This window comes from Stegostoma tigrinum, chromosome 20 (genome assembly GCF_030684315.1).
Source record: "Stegostoma tigrinum isolate sSteTig4 chromosome 20, sSteTig4.hap1, whole genome shotgun sequence".
In the NCBI taxonomy this organism is placed as follows: domain Eukaryota; kingdom Metazoa; phylum Chordata; class Chondrichthyes; order Orectolobiformes; family Stegostomatidae; genus Stegostoma; species Stegostoma tigrinum.
In genome coordinates this window covers 12,607,378-12,629,652 of record NC_081373.1, presented here as the reverse complement: position 1 = coordinate 12,629,652, position 22,275 = coordinate 12,607,378, and the positions used below count along the sequence as shown (strand labels likewise).

The following is a 22,275-nucleotide window of genomic DNA, read 5'->3' as shown; positions in this document are numbered from 1 at the left end:
TAACCTGCACATCTTTGGACTGTGGGAGGAAACCGGAGCACCCGGAGGAAACCCACACAGACACAGGGAGAACGTGCAAACTCCACACAGTCGCCTATGGCTGGAATTGAACCTGGGACCCTGGTGCTGTGAACCACTGTTCCACCTGCTTACTTATATAACCAAGATAATAAAATGTGAGGCTGGATGAACACAGCAGGCCCAGCAGCATCTCAGGAGCACAAAAGCTGACGTTTCGGGCCTAGACCCTTCATCAGAGAGGGGGATGGGGTGAGGGTTCTGGAATAAATAGGGAGAGAGGGGGAGGCGGACCAAAGACGGAGAGAAAAGAAGATAGGTGGAGAGGAGAGTATAGTTGGGGAGGTGATAGGTCAGTCCAGGGAAGACGGACAGGTCAAGGAGGTGGGATGAGGTTAGTAGGTAGGAGATGGAGGTGCGGCTTGGGGTGGGAGGACGGGATGGGTGAGAGGAAGAACAGGTTAGGGAGGCAGACACAGGTTGGACTGGTTTTGGGATGTAGTGGGTGGAGGGGAAGAGCTGGGCTGGTTGTGTGGTGCAGTGGGGGGAGGGGACAAACTGGGCTGGTTTTGGGATGCAGTGGGGGGAAGGGAGATTTTGAAGCTGGTGAAGTCCACATTGATACCATATGGCTGCAGGGTTCCCAAGCGGAATATGAGTTGCTGTTCCTGCAACCTTTGGGTGGCATCATTGTGGCACTGCAGGAGGCCCATGATGGACATGTCATCTAAAGAATGAGAGGGGGAGTGGAAATGGTTCGCGACTGGGAGGTGCAGTTGTTTATTGTGAACTGAGCGGAGGTGTTCTGCAAAGCGGTCCCCAAGCCTCCGCTTGGTTTCCCCAATGTAGAGGAAGCCACACCGGGTACAGTGGATACAGTATACCACATTGGCAGATGTGCAGGTGAACCTCTGCTTAATATGGAAAGTCATCTTGGGGCCTGGGATAGGGGTGAGGGAGGTGGTGTGGGGGCAAGTGTAGCATTTCCTGCGGTTGCAGGGGAAGGTGCCGGGTGTGGTGGGGTTGGAGGGCAGTGTGGAGCGAACAAGGGAGTCACGGAGAGAGTGGTCTCTCCGGAAAGCAGACAAGGGTGGGGATGGAAAAATGTCTTGGGTGGTGGGGTCGGATTGTAGATGGCGGAAGTGTCGGAGGATGATGCGTTGTATCCGGAGGTTGGTGGGGTGGTGCGTGAGAACGAGGGGGATCCTCTTTGGGCGGTTGTGGTGGGGGCGGGGTGTGAGGGATGTGTTGCGGGAAATGCGGGAGACGCGGCCAAGGGTGTTCTTGACCACTGTGGGGGGAAAGTTGCGGTCCATGAAGAACTTGGACATCTGGGATGTGCGGGAGTGGAATGCCTCATCGTGGGAGCAGATGCGGGGGAGGCAGAGGAATTGGGAATAGGGGATGGAATTTTTGCAGGAGGGTGGGTGGGAGGAGGTGTATTCTAGGTAGCTGTGGGAGTCGGTAGGCTTGAAATGGACATCAGTTACAAGCTGGTTGCCTGAGATGGAGACTGAGAGATCCAGGAAGGTGAGGGATGTGCTGGAGATGGCCCAGGTGAACTTGAGGTTGGGGTGGAAGGTGTTGGTGAAGTGGATGAACTGTTTGAGCTCCTCTGGGGAGCAAGAGGCGGCGCCGTTACAGTCATCAATGTAACGGAGGAAGAGGTGGGGTTACATAACTTATATCACCAGCATGGTTATTTCATTGTGGGAGCTTTGTGTATGTACACTACTGTCTTTCCTAACTCATAAGTGGACCACATTGAAAAAAAAAACTCCCTTGCTTGTAAAGTACCTTGCCATGTCCTCAGGTTATGCTATAGAAATGTAAGTTTGCCCTGTAGGTGGCTCGTGACTCTGTAGTCGAAGAATAATTAAAACATTGTCAGGCCTGGGTAAGGCTAGAGGAGACACAGAAAACCTGATTATAAAGTTAGACAGGCTTGATAGAAGCAAATGCTTGGTGGTACATATTTAAACCTTGTGCAAAGGAGAATGAACAAAGATGAAGCTTTCCATCTTGTACTCATCAGAACTAGGATGTAAGAAACAGACATGAAAATAATACATTTTGTACAGAATAAGAAAAGGGTGTTGATCTGTTGAAACATCAAGAACAGTTAACTGTCAATCCTAATTCTCAGACCAGGTAGGTAGATTCTGATTGGTCAGGGTGTTGCCATGGGATTACAGAAGCGATTGGCTGTCTCCATTACCCCTTTTTTAAAAAAAAATGTGCAATGTTTGTACAAATTCCTTTGGCCCACATAAGACAGGGTCCTGGGTATTTATGTATGTAGCTTCCAGCACACACCACTGAATCAGATAGTGGGCCCAGTTGATGATCTTAAACTGGTTTCTGGTGTAACTCAGCACAGTCTGGATTATTTAATGAATGATTCCCAACAGCACAATCACATTGAATGGTGGATATACCTTTCTGAGGCTTAGCACAGGCTGGTTGAGCATGAGTGGCCTGCAGCCCATTGTAAATGGTCAACAGGATATCGTTAGGTTTGATCTGCCCACTTGTTAGGAAACATACCTAACATCACACCAGCGCTGACGGGCACATATCACATTGCTCATTTGCATGGTGGGCAAAATGTCCTTCTCACTTGACAGCAGCATCCTGTTAGTGGAGAAACCCACTCCTGGATTTCGTGTACACTAGCAATGTGGGACAGCTAGCTTCCATGTCGCTCCAGTCTTTGAGGCACATTCCCCTACAAGAATAATCTGAGGTGGACTCGGATCTTTCATGTGCTTTTCTGATGTACAGCAAATGCTGATTTTATCAGGGTATCTAGTTTCATTATGCCCCATATCAAGTACAAGGTGGAAAGATGACCGGGGCCTGCTTCACAAAGTTGCCAAGAAGACTGATTTTGGCCCATGTGGGACTGTAGGAATCTTAACAGGTCTGGCGGTACTATTGTTAAACAGTGTTAATCCAAAAACAGGTAATGTTCTGGGGACCAAAAACTGCTGTCCTTACCTAGTCTCGTAGCATACACTTGACTCCAGTTCCACAGCGATGTGGTTGATGTTCTGGGCAATTAGATATGGGCAATAAATGCTGTCCGAGCCAGCAAAACCCATATATCATGAATGAATTTTTAAAAATTGAGCATGTGTAGGTTTGTAGTTTTAGTGACTAGTATGGAATTACAAAGACAGTAAATACAGCACACAAGTAAACAGATGTTGTATATTTTTAATATGTTTGTAGAAAGACATCAAGTCTCCAGCAGAGCCTCCTCTCACCTCACTTTGTTCAGCCTCTCCTTCTATTCCTTTCTCCCTCGTGTTGTTGCCCTTAATTGCATCAATTCAATTCAATTCAATTCACTGCAGCTGCTAGCCGTGAAAGCTGGTTCCATATTCTCTCTCCTCTCTGGCTAAAGACATTTCTCCTAAATTCCTGATTCAATTTGCCAGTGATAGTTCTTGCATTCAAAAGTTAAAACATGGTCAGAATCAAATGTTTCAGTGGCTTTATTTTTGTAATTACTAATTGTGTATTTTTAACGTCACAGTTTTTGAACAGGGCATTACCTCAGCAATAATGGAAATAGCCTGAATGGAGCTGTTGCTGCAGGTTTTCTTACTCAGAAAATTGTTTGGCTGTACGTTGTGTCTGTCAAATTCATTGCGGGATCATTTTGAAGTGGAACAGAGGCTGGGGAATGACAGACAGACAGAATATGGACCAGCATGAAGCATAGTGGCATTATGGTAATATCACAGAGCTTGTGATCTAGGAACCCAGGATAATTCTGTGGGGAGACAGGTTCAAGTTACACCACAGCAGCTGATTGAATGCAGACTAAATTTAAATTCAGTCTTGGGATGTAGGCATCAGTGGCTGGACCAGCATTTATTGCCCGTCAGTAGTTGCCCTGGAGAGGATTTTGACCCCACACCAAAGGAATGGTGATACTGGGAACTGCAGATGGTGGAGAATCCGAGATAACAAAGCTTTTGTGCTCCTAAGATGCTGCTTGACCTGCTTTGTTCATCCAGCTCCACACTGTTATCACCAAAGGAATGGTGATGTGTTTCCATGTCTTTGGTTTGGAGGGGAACTCACAGGGGTGATGTTTCCATGCACCTGCTGCCTTAGTCCTTCTAGATGGAAGTGGTCATGGGTCTGGAAGGTGCTGTAGGAGGATCTTTGGTGAATTTCTGCAGTGCATCGTGTAGATAGTACACACTGCTGCTACTGAGTGTCAGTGGTGGAGGGAGTGGGTTTTGTGGATACATGCTGATCAAGTGGGCTGCTTTTTCCTGGATGGTGTCAAGCTTCGTGAATGTTGTTGGAGCTGCACACATCCAGGCCAGTGAGCAGTACTCCTTGTAGATAGTAAATAGGCTTTGGGAGTCAGGAGGTGAGTTACTGTCTGCAGGCTGTTGTAGCCACTGTATTTAAATCACTAGTTGAGTATCATTTCTGGTCAATGGTAAGGCCCAGAATGTTGAGTATTCAGTGAAGTAACAGCATTGAAAGTCAAGGGACAACAGTTAAATTGCCTGGCACTTGTGTAGCACAAATGTTAATTGCCACTTTTCAGCCCTAGCCTGGACATTGTCAAGGTCTTACTGTCATATTCCATGTCCAAATGCAGTATCTGAGGACACATGAATGGTGCTGAACATTGTGATAATCAACAAACATCTCCATTTCTGACCTTATGATGGAGGGAAGGTCATTGATGAAGCAGCTGAAGATGGTTGGGCCTAGGACACTACCCTGAGGAACTCCTGTAGAGATGTTCAGGAGTGAAGTGACTGACCTCCAATAGCCACAGCCATCTTCTTATGTGTCAGGAGTGACTCCAATCATTGGAAAGTTTGCCCCCAGTACTCACTGATTCCAGTTTTGCTCGGGCTCCTTGATGCTACACTAGTCACATGCAGCCTTGATATCAAGGGCAGACCCTCTCACCTCACCTCTGCAATTCAGCTCTTTTGTCCATGTTTGAACCAAGGCTGTAATGAGATCAGGAGCTGAGTGGCCCTGGCAGAACCCAAACTGAGCAGGTTATTGCTGAATAAGGGACGTTCACTTGCACTGCTGATGTGACACCACCCATCACTTGACTAATGATCGAGAATAGACTGATGGGGTGGTAATCAGTCAAGTTGGATTTTTACTGGGCTAATTTTCCACATTGTCAGGTAGGTGCCGGTATTGTAGCTGAACTTGGGTTGCAGCGTGAAAGGTTCTGGAGCAAAAGTCTGCAGTTTGCATTGCCAGAATGTTGTCAAGACCCATGGCCTTGACAGTATCCAGTGCCATTACTTGATATCATGTGGAGTGAATCAAAAATAAAGATTGTAAATGTTTCAGCCTCATCTTCTGCGTGGGTGTTGGATTCTCCCATCATTAAGAATGGGGATATATATATGTGAAGCCCCCTCCTCCAGTGAGTTGCTTAAATTGTCCAACCATTCACAATTGGATATAACAGGAGTATAGAGCTTAGACCGATTCATGGTGTGGCATCACTTTGCTCTATCATTGCTGTTTATGTTGTTTGACACACAAGGAGTTTTGTGTAAACTCAACAGGTTGACACCTCATTTTTAAGTGTGTCTGATGCTGCTCCTGGCATGTCCTGATTCCCCTGACCTGATGGTAATGGCGGGTGGGGGGGTGGGGGGGCAGGGGGGTGGGGAGAAGAGATGAAAAGGTGGAACGGTTACACCAGGCCATGAAGTTGCAGATCGTACTAGAACACAATTCTGCTGTTGATAGGCCACACTACCTCATGACTGACCACTCAAATTGTGAGATCTGTTTGAAGCCATTCCATTTAACACCATGACAGTTCCACATAACAGTAGAGGGTATGCACGGAATGAAGTCACTACAAGGATAGTGCAGTGTTCACTTTTACTGATGCTGTTGTGAATAGATGCATGTGCAGCAGGCAGCTTGGTGAGAATGAGTCAAGTCTGTTTTCCCCTCTTGTTGATTCCCTCACACCTGCAATAGACCCAGTCTAGCAGCTATCTCCTTTAGGATTTGACCAGCTCAATCAGTAGGACTGCTGCAAAGCCCCTCTCGGTGGTGGATGCTGAAATCCCATTCCCTCAGCACTTTCAACAAGGGTTGGTCAATGTAGAAGAGCAGAGTTGGCAGCTGAGAGAGGATGTAATGTGGTATTCAGCAGAAAGTTTCCTTACCCTTGTGTGACCTGGTACTATGAGACTTCATGGTGTCTGGAGTCAACTCTTAGGACTCCAAGGGCAATATCCTTGCCCGTGTATCACTGAGCCACTACCTTTGATATCACCATCCTACCTACATGACAGGACATACGCAGGGGTGATGATGGTGGAGCAGTTGTCTAAAGGAGGATTCAATGAGCCTGGACATCAGGCTGTTAGTTGACTTGGGTTTCTGAACTAATACTCTAGTGATAATACCACTAGGCCATTTCATCGCCATGATAAATAAGTTTAAGGTTACTTTCAAAGGCAAACAAGGCAACTACAGAGGGTCCACAATTTACAAACAGCTGATTTAAGAGCAGTCCTGCTTATGAACAATATCTCCATGCATAGTTTCAGTTTTTAAACCACTTGATATGTAAACATTTCCTGTACTTACTGCTTCCCACTGACCTGCATGATGTTCTGACTTTCAAACATATTGACAAATCCAGAACACAACCTGTTCGAAACCCAGGGACACCAATTGTTGTAAAAGCAAATCTGGTTCACGCATGGCCTTGAGGGAAGAAAAGCTGTCATCTTCACCTTACAGGTAACTGTAGGCCTACAGTAATATGACTAATTCTCAATGGTCTTCTGGAACGGCCCAACAAGTCACTCAGTTTAAGTACTCAGAAGCAACAACAGCTGACCATGCTAGTGAGACCCAGTTTCCAAGAACAAATTTCTTTTAAGAACATACAAGGCAGTTCAAGAATGAAAGGTTGGTATGCCATAATCCATCTGGATAGAGATTGATCAAATCTAAGTTGGGCATATCAGCCAACATGGGGCCAAAGCAATAAAATTAGTTCGAGATTCGGGTCACTCAATGATGTTGCAGATGCCAGGGAATGAGAGGCCACTTTTTCTTCCTACATCCAACGGATAACATGATGAGGAGAAGAGAAATAGATTGAGGTAAAATATTATGAGGGACAGGAGAGCATAGTGAGTGAAACAATGACCCTTCCCAGCGGCCTCCATTTCACAGAGCTTGGCCGGGTGCTTTATGAATCTTCTAGGGAATAGAGGTTTGTGTATCATAATGAAGCATTAGCCTGATTTTATCTCTGTGACTTTGAGTGAAAGCTGAATATTTTGCTCATTCAAAAGCTTTTTTTTGTGTGTTCATTAAATAAACATATCAAGACCCCACTGATCAAACATAGCCCAAGGTCAGATGCAGAGTAAAGCTCCCACGACAACACCCCATCAAACACTCCCAGTAAATGTTTTCTTCATCTGTTTCACACCATCCTGGCTTGGAAGCATTGCTTTTCCTTTACTGTTATAGAGTCAAAATGCTGGAACATGCCGAAAAGTAACTTGTGAAGAAAATGACGACGAGTCACAACATTACGGAGAGGATAAAGAATCAGCCAATTGGGTAACGCATCTACCAGCATTCTCATTGGTAGTGTGCATAGGTTGATCTGGCGGGCGACCAATGGCTGCAGACTAGAGTGAGGGACAATGGGTAATAGAAGGTCAGATGATCACCGCGTCTCCCGTATTTCCCGCAACACATCCCTCACACCCCGCCCCCGCCACAACCGCCCAAAGAAGATCCCCCTCGTTCTTACACACCACCCCACCAACCTCCGGATACAACGCATCATCCTCCGACACTTCCACCATTTACAATCCGACCCCACCACCCAAGACATTTTTCCATCCCCACCTCTGTCTGCTTTCCGAAGAGACCACTCTCTCTGTGACACCCTTGTTCGCTCCACACTGCCCTCCAACCCCACCACACCCGGCACCTTCCCCTGCAACCGTAGGAAATGCTACACTTGCCCCCACACCTCCTCCCTCACCCCTATCCCAGGCCTCAGGATGACTTTCCACATTAAGCAGAGGTTCACCTGCACATCTGCGAATGTGGTATACTGTATCCACTGTACCCAGTGTGGCTTCCTCTACATTGGGGAAACCAAGCGGAGGCTTGGGGACCGCTTTGCAGAACACCTCCACCTCCCAGTCACAAACCATTTCCACTCCCCCTCCCATTTAGATGACATGTCCATCATGGGCCTCCTGCAGTGCCACAATGATGCCACCCGAAGGTTGCAGGAACAGCAACTTATATTCCGCTTGGGAACCTTGCAGCCCAATGGTATCAATGTGGACTTCACCAGCTTCAAAATCTCCCCTTCCCCCACCGTATCCCAAAACTAGCCCAGTTCGTCCCCTCCCCCCCACTGCATCCCAAAACCAGTCCAACCTGCCTCTGCCTCCCTAACCTGTTTTTCCTCTCACCCATCCCTTCCTCCCACCCCAAGCCGCACCTCCATCTCCTACCTACTAACCTCATCCCGCCTCCTTGACCTGTCCGTCTTCCCTGGACTGACCTATCCCCTCCCTACCTCCCCCCATACTCTCCTCTCCACCTAACTTCTTTTCTCTCCATCTTCGGTCCGCCTCTCCCTCTCTCCCTATTTATTCCAGAACCCTCTCCCCATCCTCCTCTCTGATGAAGGGTCTAGGCCCGAAACGTCAGCTTTTGTGCTCCTGAGATGCTGCTTGGCCTGCTGTGTTCATCCAGCCTCACATTTCATTATCTTGGATTCTCCAGCATCTGCAGTTCCCATTATCACTAAGGAAACTATGAGCCTTTTGGAATAAGAAAATGAACTGATTCAACTGATGTTATCATTATCAGGTCAAAACAACCACAGCATGCATGTGGTACTGAGGAAGTTTTTCTATTTTACTATGATTAATATATTGACTAATTCTTACTCTAGAGAAACATATTAAGATCAAAAGGTGTTGGAGCAGAAGTAGGCCATTCAGCCCCTCAAGTCTGCTCCACCATTCAGTGAGACCATGGCTGATCTGATCATCCTCAACTCCACATGCCTGCCTTTTCCAATTTATATCTGCCAACATACTTGTGGGATAAATTTTTGACCAGAAGACAAAGCCTTTTTCTGGTTTGAGCACAGGAGTAAAGATGTTTGCTGCAATTGTGTTGAGCCCTGGAGAGACCTCCTTATCTAAGGAAGGATATATTTGCCACAGAAAGAATGCAACAGAGGTGCACCAGATTAATCCTTAGGATGGCTTTTGAGAAGAGACTGAGGAACTAGGGCTCTCTTCTCTAGCGTTTTGGAGAGAGAGAGGTGACCATATTGAAACTTACACAAGTCTTTTGGGTATGCTAGGTGAATGGAGATAGAAGCCGGGGTGGGGGAAGAGAGACGTCTTATGTCTAAAACCAAGTGACCTAATCGTTGGTCCCTCTAAGCTGCTGCACAGCAGCTCTGAGGTTCCACACATGCTGAACAGTGCACCAACGCATTGGCTTCTGGTTTTGGAAGTCATGCTGCCACACAGGTCTCTGAGTTCCGTGCAGTGAAGAAGAACATTACAGAGATAACTGGACACAATCCCGGGATAAAGATGGAGATGAGGAGGAATTTTTTTGCTGCAATGGTGGTAGTAGCCCAGAAGGTTGTGGAGGCACAGTCAATGGGCAGGTGCAAGATAAAAATTGCATGGGTTCCGGAGAGCCGGTAGGCAAGCACCTGGAGATAGTCAGGCAGGTAGCACTGAGGACAACAAAGTGTGGAGCTGGATGAACACAGCAGGCCAAGCAGCATCTTAGGAGCACAAAAGCTGTCATTTCGGGCCTAGACCCTTCATCAGAAGTTGGGGAGAGGGACAGGGATCTGAAATAAATAGGGAGAGAGGGGGAGGCAGACGAAGATGGATAGAGGAGAAGATAGGTGGAGCGGAGACAGACCAGTTAAAGAGGCGGGGTTGGAACCAGGAGAGGTGAGTGTAGGTGGGGACATTCCCCATCCCCACCTCTTCAACTTGTCTGTCTCTTCTCCACCTAGCTTCTCCTCTATCAGTCTTCGATCCGCCTCCCCCCCCTCTCTCTATTTATTTCAGAACACTCTGCACCCCGCTCCCCTGACGTTTCTGAAGGGGGGGGGGGGGGTCTCTAGGCCTGAAACATCAGCTTTTGTGCTCCTGAGATGCTGCTTGTCCTGCCGTGTTCATCCAACTCTACACTTTGCTATCTCAATTCTCCAGCATCTGCAGTTCCCATTATCTCAGGTGGCACTGAGGAGATGGTCAGCCATGATCTAATTACATGGCAGAACATGCACAATGACCTTGTCCTGTCCCCACGTCACCCCTGATCTTCTTTGTAGTACTGCCAAACGATCCTTTAACCTGATCCATTTGATGCAGACAAACAGGATCTGGGTTTAATGTCTCACTGAGGTGATACTTGTGATTGTACAGCATTCCCTCACTGATTTCAAAGCCCTGGAGCATAAAACATGGTTTAATGCACTGAAGGCTTTTAGAGTGGGACTTGAATCCAGGTGCCCAAGCTTCAGAAGCAAAAGCTTTTTTTTTTAAAAAAAAATTCATTTGTGGGACATGGGCGTCACTGGCCAGGCCAGTATTTATTGCCTATCCCGACTTGTTGCCTTCTTGAACCGCTGCAGTCTACCTGCTGTGGGTTGACCCGCAATGTCAATAAGGAGGGAATTCCTCTCTAATATCCAGTGAGCGCCAATTGACCCGCAGTCTGAAGAACGTGTGTCACCAGGCGTGAACATGGAGCAACCTCCAGCCGCTTCTGACTGATTTCTTTTTCTTGTCTCTCCCCAACATTCTCCCCACCCCCCACCCCAACCTTCCACCTTCCCATGCACACCTTTGCAGAAGCGGAGTGTCGAGGGGTGCCCGTGCGCGATTATTACCAGCTCCAGAGGGGTTACACTATCTGCCAGAGCATTCGGCGTGTCTCCTGGGTGGCATGCCAGGGATCGTGCCAGGGTCAGGGTTGCTGCATCGAGCTGAGGGTGAAGAGACGGAAATATACCTTCGAGTGCAGCGATGGCTCGTCCTTCGCCGAGGAAGTGGAGAAAAGCACCAAGTGTGGCTGTAGCCGGTGCCTGTAGCTTCCACCAAGCCCCTGCCCAACAGAGTATATTATATACAATTAAATAAAAGCACACCCCGTCAACAACATTGCAAATCAGCAAGATCGACGCAGGACGGTGACTTCTTTTGTACAATTGAACTCGTTTGAAACAGCCACAGAAATATCAAGGAAGAGCATCACCTGATCCGGACCTGAGATAGAGACGTACATTCAGAAGAGCAGAAACTGCTGAGTTACTTTGACAGAGCTGGAACATCATGGGTCTGGGCCTGGGGCTACAGGTAGCTGCACCAAACCAAGGCGAAGTCTTGGGAGAGGAGCAAACACAATCCAGGATGCTAACACTGTCTGTCGCTTGTCTATCTTAACATTCTTGTCTGATGTTAAGGGGGAGGGGAGGGGGAGGGTTTGGTGGGAGGGAAGGGCTGGGACGGGACAGGTTGTGGGGTTAAAAATCACACCAGCTAAAGCAAACCAAGTAAGCTGTATCACTTGTGCATGTCATAGGGGAATGAAAGCCGTCTTTATGTTCGAAAATCCTTCAGTAATTCACCCCTCAGCCCATTTCTCGTTTTATTAGGAGACAACATAGTGGGAGATTTAGTCTTTATCTAACTCCGTTTGTACCTGTCCTGGAGCGTTTGTTGGGGACAGTGTAGAGTGAGCTTTACTCTGTATCTGACGTTGTGCTGTATCTGTCCTGGGAGTGTTTGTTGAAAAAAACATGGAGGGAACTTTACTCTATATCTCATCCTGTGCTGTACTTGTCCTGGAAGTGTATGATGGGGACAGCACCGAGAGAGATTTACTTGCAGGTTAAAAAAAGGTGTACAGAGCTGTACTTTGTGAGTAACTCCATGCTATACCTGTTCTTGGACTGTTTGATGGGGCAGTGCAGAGGGAACTGTACTCTGTATCTAAACCCATGTTGCACCTGCCCTCTGAGTGTTTAAAAGGGACAGTGTCAAGAGATCTTTACTTTCAGGTTAAAAAGAGTATACGAGCTATATGTTGTATCTAATTCCATGCCAGGCCTGTCCTTGGACTGTTTGATGGGGACAATGTAGATGATGCTTTGCTCTGTATCTAACTCTCTGCTGAATCTCATATTGGATAGTTGAGTATTTTTTTTCCTCTATAACACTAAATAACCATCATCCCAAGAGCCAAAAATTCTTTCAAATTAAAAGTCACACAGAAGGGAAGTTGAATGACAATTCCAACCTATTTCACACTGTCCATGAGCCCATCGGGATTTGATCTCAAACTGCCACCTAACCCCCCCGCCCCCCATCACAAGTCATGGTCACACGTCTTGCTGTAGCATTTATCTGACCCTCGATTTTAGTACAACACACACGGTGTGCAGTGTCGGCAGCATGTAGGCAACGTGGGGCACGCTTGCCTCTCAAAGATAGCAACATAAGCAGAGCCCTTGTTGGTTTGAATTTTATTCTGTCACACAAATGCCATTCCTGAACGAAAGGCTTTACGAGTTTTTCTTCCAACAGTAAGATGCTTGGCTCCCTGATTTTGTTGTATGGTTATAATATAAAATAAAGTATTATTTAAAAAGACAGCAGTCAGAGCTCATACTTAAAACTGCTCAGTAAGAACATAAAAAAGGTAAAAACCGAAGGAACTGCAGATGCTGTAAATCAGGAATAAAAACTAAGTTGCTAGAAAAGCTCAGCAGGTCTGGCCGCATCTGTGAAGGTAAATAACACAGCTAATGTTTTGGGTCTGAGGAAGGGTCACCGGACCCGAAACGTTAACTAAGGACATAAAGGTTTTGTGAGGACTGAGAAGGCTTGCTTACGAACAAGATTGATTCAGCCTGGCTATGATGGGCATTGCAGTGAAGGCACCACAAAAGGCCACCGACCCTGTATTTCAGTTTTTGTTCCCAGCGACTTGCATTTTGCTTAAACAAATATGTTTCGCACCTCTCGCAGGCAGCAGTGTACTGTAGGGAAGGAAACACCAGTAGCACCCTGAGAAGTCAGAATTGTCAAACCTTCAGGACTGTCCCCAGGTCGCCAGGAAAGAAAGATTAATTCCTAGGACACGTGCAGTGACCAAAGCCAAAAGACAAATTGTGGGGGCAATGGAGACTGTGCCTGAAATAACCTGCCTTGAATGATGTTTTATTATGAGTCATCAAACTGTTGCTGCGCAGAACTCTTCTATCCTGCTTCCTGAAAGTTTTTAAGATATTTTAGTTCTCAGGATGGGTCACTGGACCTGAAACATTAACTCTAACTTTTTTTCTTCACAGATGCTGCCAGACCTGCTGAGCTTTACCAGCAACTTCTGTTTGAGTTGTGTTTGAGATATTTTATGTCCTCTTTAGGGGACAGGAAGAGGGGGATGCGATTTAACATTACTTTCAACAGATTAATAGAGAAAAAGGAAGAAACAGAATAAAGGTGGGGGGGGGGGGGGGGGGGGGGGAGTGAGAACATCTTTTCCACTTCTCTCCACTCCCGTTCAACGGGTGTTTAAGATGCGAAGTCCAATGCACAATCTGCAGTGTCTGCCACATGCAAGACATGGTGCTTAAAGCATGAGGCTGTCTGGAAGTTTCTGCAAATCTGCCCACCCACCAACTTAACCTTCATACATTCCTGACCGAAGAATACAAGAAATAGGAGTAGGCCATTCAACCCTTAAGGGCAATAAGATCAACTCTTATTTATCTAAACACAAGTACAGGCCTAATCTGCGTAAACTTCCATCCTAAACTAACCCATTCATTCCTGTAATCAGTCATGTAAATTTTTCTGAGCTGTTTTTAATTCAATTATTTTGTGTAGTAAGGCAATAAAACAGCACACAATACTCCGGACATCAAGACTGCATTTGAGCGAGTGTGCATCAAGAAGCCTGACGAAACACAGTCAATGGGAATCAGGGGTATGTTTGGAAGTCAGTCATCTCAGCTCCAAGTTCTCTCTGCAGGAGTTCCTCACAGTTGTATCCTTCAGCTGCTGCAATGAGCTTCTTTGCACCATAAGGTTGGAAGTGGGAATATTCAATGATGATTGCATAATGTTCTGCAACATTCTCAACTCCTCAGATACTGGAGCAGTCCATGTCCAAATGTAACAAGATCTGGACAATATCCAGGCTGACACGTGGGAAGTAACAAGTGTCAGACAATGACTAATTACGAGAGAATCTAACCATCTCTTGACATTCAAAGATATTACCATCACTGAATTCCCCCGTTATCAACATTCACCAAAAACTAGACCAGCCAGAGACAGTCAGGCACACACACACACAGCACAGTGGAAACTTGACTCTCCACTTGCGTGGATGAGTGCAGCTCCAACAACAGGCAAGATAACTGACACCATCCAGAGACAAAACTGCCCACTTTACTGGCACTACATCCACAAGCATCAATTCCCTCCACCACTGACACTAATTAGCAGCAGTGTGTACCATCTACAAGATGCACTGCAGAAATTCACAAAGCTTCCTTAAGCAGCATCATCCGAACCCATGATCAATTCCATCTGGAAAGACAAGGGCAGCAGATAAATGGGCACACCACCACCTGCAACCTCCCCCACTCCATGCTACTCGCCATCCCAACTTGGAAATATAATCACCATTCCTTCAGTGGTGCTAGGTTAAAATCATGGAACTCCCTCCCTAACAACATTTAGGGGTGTTTCCACACTAAATGGACTGTAGCGGTTCAAGACGGTTGCTCATCACCACTTTCTCAAGAGCAACTAGGGAGTGGAAATAAACACTGGCCCAGGTCAGGTTAGCAAAACCAACATCATATGAATAAATAAAAACTATGGTTATGCGGATTTTTACTGAATTCTATTTTCACTGTCTGTCATGGCAAGATTTGAACTCCTGTCAGCAGAGGGTGTTCTGGTTTGTTATATTATAACATACCACTGTCTCCCATGTTAACCAGATCCCTCTGCATTGTAAAGTTCCACAATCTGTCACCATTTCAATATATTTTTCTCTACATTTTCTGCCAAAATGGCCAAGTTCAGTTTCACACATTATATTCAACCTGCCAAATTTCTGCCAACTCAACCTAAATCCTTTTAGACACCTTTTACTATTTACTTTCATACCTTGGTCTTATCAGCAAACTGAGGAACTATACAATTGGTTCCTCCAAAGTCACTGATATGGATTGTAAATAGTTGAAGACTAATGTCCATGGTACTAATTAGCTGTAGCTTGTTAACCAAAAGAAACCCATATTTATCCCTACTCTCTGACTGCTGTTACTTAACCAAATGAAGACAAGATCTCTCACGTCTTCAATGTCCCTCCCACCCTAAATGGACCCACTTCATTCTGGATAGTTACAGCCACGAATCAGTGAGAAGTTTGACCAATTCTAGGACCCTTAGTGGACATCCCTAAAGCATCCCCACTGTCCTCCAGGAGTCTCCTACCACAAATTCGGATTTGAAAAGTTACTTTGGAAATCTAGTGTCAGACACTGAGCTGGTTCTGAGTGATTAGCACCTCAGTGTTGGCCATAGAAAAGGACACTGCCATCCAACTGCCTTCCTCAAGGGAAGGAGAAACGAAAGAAGTGAAACTGACAGAGTGAAAGCAACAGCGAGAAACACTTCAAAAAGGAAAAAAGGTATAGAGGTAAGTGGAGAAAAGGACAAGACAGAAGAATGCATTCTCCTCTGTAAGCATATAAACCCAGATCAGCAGAACCAAACATTCTGATGAGATTTACTATCAATTACCCACTACCACTGAAGTTTGCAAGGTGATATTTATGTTAATTTTCTGTTCAGTCAGCAACATGTCCATTGGGTTACAGATTGACCACTCCCCACGTAGCAATACTTAAATACTGTTAAAAGGATTATTTGAGCATCTGAATACAATCTAAATACAAGTAAGTAAAGCTCATTGACAGTGATCTGTGCATTTCATTCTGAAATGCTAATGTCATCAACCCTAAGCTTGGAACTCTGTGGATTCTAGACACTCAAGTAGAACCAAAGTGTGATGCAGACTCGCTGGTTAGTTAAAACTTAGATTCAATGCTTTGTGCTGGAAGCTACTCGAGCTGAATAGAACTAATACTTTTGTTATATAGCGTGTAGGGCTGTATGAACACAGCAGGCCAAGCAGCACCTTCGGAGCACAAAAGCTGACCCTTCATCAGAAAAGCTTTTCTCATGAGGGGTCTAGGCCCAAAACGTCAGCTTTTGTGCTCCTAAGATGCTGCTTGGCCTGCTGTGTTCATCCAGCTCCACACTTTGTTATCTCGGATTCTCCAGCATCTGCAGCTCCCATTATCTCTAATAATTTTGTTGCTGGTTTTATTTGCCCAATTGTTGAGGTCAGGTGGTCAACAATCCTGAGAGGAAATTGGATGTGATCCATAAAGAAAGGACCAATCACTAACTGGTTACAAGGTAGGTGGCCGCTCAGCCTATCACATATGTGCCAACTCTCTGCAAGAGCAGAAACAAAGTTGCTGGAAAAGCTCTGCAGGTCTGGCAGCATCTGTGAAGGAGAAAACAGTTAACGTTTTGGGTCCGGTGACCCTTCCTCAGAACTGATGGTGGCTGGGAAAACGTCAGTTTATAGGCAGGAAATAGGGAGGTGAGGGGGGGTGTAAGCGATACGAGAGCGCCCGAGAGAGAGAGAAAAACAGTGGACAGACAAGAGAGTTGCTAACAAATCAGGCTGGGAGGGTGAACTGTTGTAAATGGGGACTGTTAGTGACGGACAACAGGGGGTGTGCAATGACAGGCTGTGGTAACAAGGCCTGGTGGGTGGGTGGATGCTGGGACAAGGGAGAGCAACTGCAAGAGCAAATCAGCTTGTCTTACTCCCTCACATTATCCCCATAGCCTGGTAAATTCTCTCCATTTCTGTTTGAAAGCCATGACTAAATGAGTCTCCACAACACCCTCAAGCAGTGCTGCCCAGATTCAATCCACTTCCTGCAGAAAACAGACTTTCCTCATGTTGTCAGGGGCTATTCTGTCATTCTTCATAAATGCATGTACTCTAGTATTAGAGTAATGGAAACAGTAGCTATGCTGTCTACATCTCTCATGATTTTAAACATCTTGATGAAATCTCCTCAACTTTCCTTCACCAAAGGAAAACAACTCCAGCTTCTCCAAACGATTCACAGAACTGGAATCATTCTCAGGAATCCTTTTACACTCACTCTAAAGCTTCATATGCTCCCCCAAGTGTGGAACTCGGGATAGAACACCATACTTTGGCTGAAGCTGAAGCAGTTTTTTTAAATACCGTGTGTACTTTATATATACTTTACACAGAATTCAAAGTGGCAAGCTTTACCCAACGAGTAACTGAGCAATATAACAGAATAATTCCAGATTCAATCCAAGTCTGGTGCTGCATTAGCTAATCTGCCTAGGAAGCAACAGAAGTACAGTTGGACTCGGTAGTTATGGCTTTCCAAAACTGTAGACTAGCTTGTGAACATGTTACTCCCCATTTTAAGATTTATGGAGCCACAAATTGAAGTTTTGGAGCACCTTTCACATCAGGAAGTCTTCCCAGCCATTGAAATGCTGATAATGGGTATCTTAGCAGTCAACTTGCATGCATGCAGCAAGTCCCACAATCAGTGATAAGATTTAAAGTAAAAATCCACAGTCTCTGTGGTAATCTTTAGATGTTGAAACAGCAAGACAGGACACCAGCAAACCTTCCCGGTTTTCCTGCAAATAATCCCACAAGATGCTCTGCGTGCACACCAACAGCAGGCTCACCTGAGGATTAACGTTTAGAAATACTGCACCCACTTCCAATGCATTACTGCACTCGAGTGTCAACAGATTGTTACCAATTTCCCCTCTGCAAACCAACCCTCAGGCTAGATATTGCTGTCCTCACTTCTAGTGTACCGGAGGCAAGTACGTGACCCAATGCGTCATCATGCTGACACTGTGTGGTGCTGAACAAGCCTCAGTAGCCGAGCTTGAAGTAGGCCAATGTGTGGACTATACAACTTGCTTCACACTATGCCTGAGCAGTATCAATGGTTAAACTTTGGGTCAAGCTCTGCCAACTTTTCCCTCCTGGGTGGTTTCCTGAATGTACAGAACACAGTGGTACACAGCCCAGAATCACTTGTGGATTCGTGGAATTTGTGAGCTGCAGTGAAGCTCAAGCACAAAATGCCCGTGACCTCAGTCAAAAGGTTCAGTAAAAGAATGTCTGACACTCTGTTGCATACTTTCACCTTCTAATGTCACAGGCGGGCTCCCTGAGGGATCATTCCACAGGCACACTGCACTAATGTGTTCAACAGCCATGTTAGACTTGTTAGTGAATTCCAAATGGGGAAATCACATCTGATCTGGCCAATATTTAGCTCTTAACTAACATTATTAAAGAGCAGTTTTTCTCTCTTGCAACAATCTCCTACAAATGCAAACAAATCACACTGCAGCAGTGATTACAGTTCAAAAACTTAAGTAAACAAGTTATTCATAATTCAACAAAATGCATAGGAGTCATGTGAGAAAATAGCATTAAGGTAGATGATCAAACGTGATCTTGCTGAATAGTGAACAGGCTCCAGGGGCCAAATGGCCTCATCCTAAGTTCCTAAAATGCTTTGGGACATCCTTGTTACATCGTTGTCTTTGAGTAGACTCCAGTCTGCACCCAGCAGACCTATATGGTCACACTCCTGAGAGTAGCAGTGATCAGAATCAGGAACCCAGACTGAGTTCCCTATGCCAGAGAATGATCTGAAAAACCAGTGGCTGAGAAATTAGCTGATTTAGGAAGGATTGTGTGGAGGTGAAATTCTAACATAACTGTGTTATTGGCATTATCTTCAACACATGGCAAAAAGCACACCAGTGCACATCACCTCAATGTAGAAAACAAGCAGCATCAGGGTGGCAAGGACAAAATATAAAATTATATAGATCAATACTGGCATTTATGCTCAACATGAGCTCTAATGTCCTTACTTTTCCAATCCTCAAGATATCCCAAAGTGCTTTGAAGCATGTAAGGTTACATCTGAAGTGTAGACACTGCTGTAGTGGAGAAAACATAGTTGCCTATTTACGCACAGCAACTTACAGATCAAATAACTGAGAAGTAACAAGATTTTCTTTTAAAACTGCAACGTTTATTAAGGGATTAGTGGTCAGGATTCAGGCAAAACTTAATAGAGCCATGGCAGCTCTTATAGCCACCTAATGGGGCCATGGTTTAACATTTCTTCTGAAAAGGTGGAACCTCTCGGTTCCTCAGAACTGCACTGGAAGTGTCCAGTTGGTGTGCTCAAATCTCTGGTGTGGAAATTGAACCTTCAACCTTACCTGGCTCAAACACCTACTTTGTGATGGGACTTTGGGGCTACTCAGTCATGAAAAGGTGCTCATAGAAATGCAAATTCTCTCTCAAACCTGGGACTTCTCTCAGCTCCACATGTGATAACCATACCAATGAGGGCAGCTTCAATATTCTTCTTTAGCAACCTCACATCTAAGCATTCAATTCTCTCTGCAGCAAAGACACGGGAGAGGAAAATAATCAAGTTATGCTTTAATAAGATTTAATAAAATACACACATTAGGAATGGGCAGTTTAAACAGCAAAACTGATACTTGAACGATCAAAAAACACAAATAGGAATGAAAATAAATCAAAAATAATAATTCAACTCTGGGAGAAACTGGAGAATTAAAAATCGAAGACTTGGCTTAAGACATCAAGTTAGCATTATTTCCCCCAATGATCAGCAACAGGCAAACTAGACTTGAATAGAGGTTACAACTGAAGTAAACAGGTTGCATACAATTCCAATATACTAAGAGTGAGAGCGAGGAAAAAGGAGTGGAATAGGAGGGTGGATGTGGATAGAGTTCGGGAACAGAGGGAGAGGAGGGTATATAGGTAAGGATGAAGAGGTGGGAGTGGGGAAGAGGAGGAGGAGAGTAAGAGGAAGAGGTGGATGGGGGAGTGGGAGCATGGAGGAAGACAGAAAAGGGGAATGGGGAGACAGCGTGGGGAAAGAACAGAATGTGACTGAAGAGGATGATGGGAGAGGGGGGAGAGTTGGAAGTAGGACGATAAGGGAAAGGAAGGGGGAGGCGAGGGGAAAGGGGAGAGCAAGTCAAAGGAGAGATGGGAAAGAAGAGGGAAAGCGGACAGGAGAAATTGGCATGGGGAAATATGGGGCAGATAGCAAGAACAAATGAAGACACAGGACACAAAAGGGAGTCAGAGAGTAGGAAAGGGAATGAGAGGTGGTGGTTAAGAGGAGAGGCACATAAGCAGGGGAAGAGAAAGCAGAAGGAGCACAGTAAATAAAGAACATCCAATTTACTATTGTGAACTTAAAGCAAACAGTTAGTTACAGTCACATCATTGTAACACAATATAATCCACAAATTTTTTATAAATAAAGCTTTAATTATTTTTCTTTAAGTTCTAATAGTGAGGTATGAACCATGCATCACACAGTACGTATTATGGGGATTCTATTACAAATACTAAACTTGAACAACTGTCAGACATGAGATGGAAGGGTTCTAACAGCTGAACTGACCATTGCACTGGGAAGGGCCCAGTGAACACTACGCTGTTGTTATCCCAAATGTCTTGATGTTCAGTTGTACCTGTCACAAGTTCACACTGAAGGAGGTTATGGTTGGAATAAAATCCTCCTACGTTTTCTCCTTTCCCCCTGAACCCTAAACTCCACCAAATCCTTACCCAATACAGCGACGGATGTGGAGGTGCCAGTATTGGACTGGGGTGGACAAAATCAGAAGTCACACGACACCAGGCTATAGTCCAACAGGTTTATTTGAAAACACAAGCTTTCAGAGCCTCACTCCTCCTTCAGGTGGAAGTGAAAGAGGTAGTATCAGAGACAGAATTTGTAAGTAAAATGGACTTTCAAATGGGCTTTGAATGGTCTTCAGTAAGGCATCTCTTAAGGCTCCCCAAAGTAGGCTGTTGGAGAAACTGAAGTTGCATGGGGTCCAGGGTGTACTAGCTAGACGGATAGAGAACTGGCTGGGCAACAGGAGACAGAGAGTTGCAGTGGAAGGGAGTATCTCAAATTGGAGAACGGTGACCAGTGGTGTTCCACAGGGATCCGTGTTGGGGCCACTGTTGTGTGAGATATACATAAATGATCTGGAGGAAGGTATGGATGGTCTGATTAGCAAGTTTGCAGATGACACTAAGAGTGGTGGAGTAGCAGATAGTGAAGGGGACTGTCGGAGAATGCAGCAGAATATAGATAGCTTGGCGAGCTGGGTGGAGAAATGGCAGATGGAGTTCAATCCAGGCAAATGCGAGGTGATGCATTTTGGAAGATCCAATTCAAGAGTGAACTATACAGTAAATGGAAAAGCCCTGGGGAAAATTAATGTACAGAGAGATCTGGGTGTTCAGGTCCACTGTACCCTGAAGGTGGCAACGCAGGTCGATAGAGTGATCAAGAACGCATACGGCATGCTTTCATTCATCGGACGGGCTATTGAATACAAGAGTTGGCAGGTCATGTTGCAGTTGTATAGGACTTTGATTCGACCACATTTGGAATACTGCAGAGAGTTCTGGTCACCACATTACCAAAAGGATGTGTATGCTTTGGAGAGGGTGCACAGGAGATTCACCAGGATGTTGCCTGGTATGGAAGGCACTAGCTATGAAGAGAGGTTGAGTAGATTAGGATTATTTACATTGGGAAAATGGAGGTTGTGGGGGGAGCTGATTGAGGCCTACAAAATCATGAGAGGTATAGACAGGGTGGATAGCAGGAAGCTTTTCCACCCCCAACCCCCACCCAGAGTGGGGGACTCCATTACTACGGGTCACGACTTCAAGGCGAGAGGGGAGAAGTTTAAGGGATTTGAGTGGAAAGTTCTTTACACAGAGGGTGGTGGGTGCCTGGAATGGAGGTGGGAGAGGCAGGCATGATAGCATCATGTAAGACGTATCTCGACAGATACACAAATGGGCAAGGAGCAGCGGAATACAGCTCCTTGGAAAACAGCTTCAGAGATAGCAGGAACTGTAGGTGCTGAAGGATCTGAGATAACAAGGTGTAGATCTGGATGAACACAGCGGGCC

General features: G+C 45.6%; 1 protein-coding gene across 1 annotated transcript in view; it reads left to right on the top strand.

The window, feature by feature from the left end:
* Positions 1-13,345, top strand: part of slit1a (slit homolog 1a (Drosophila)) — a 344,291-nt gene extending 330,946 nt beyond the window's left edge. The window contains exon 37 of the mRNA XM_059653007.1: positions 10,938-13,345. Coding sequence (XP_059508990.1) covers positions 10,938-11,176 — 239 coding nt within the window. The 3' untranslated portion in view covers positions 11,177-13,345. The remainder of the gene's footprint in view (positions 1-10,937) is intronic.
* The last annotated feature ends 8,930 nt before the right edge of the window (positions 13,346-22,275 follow it).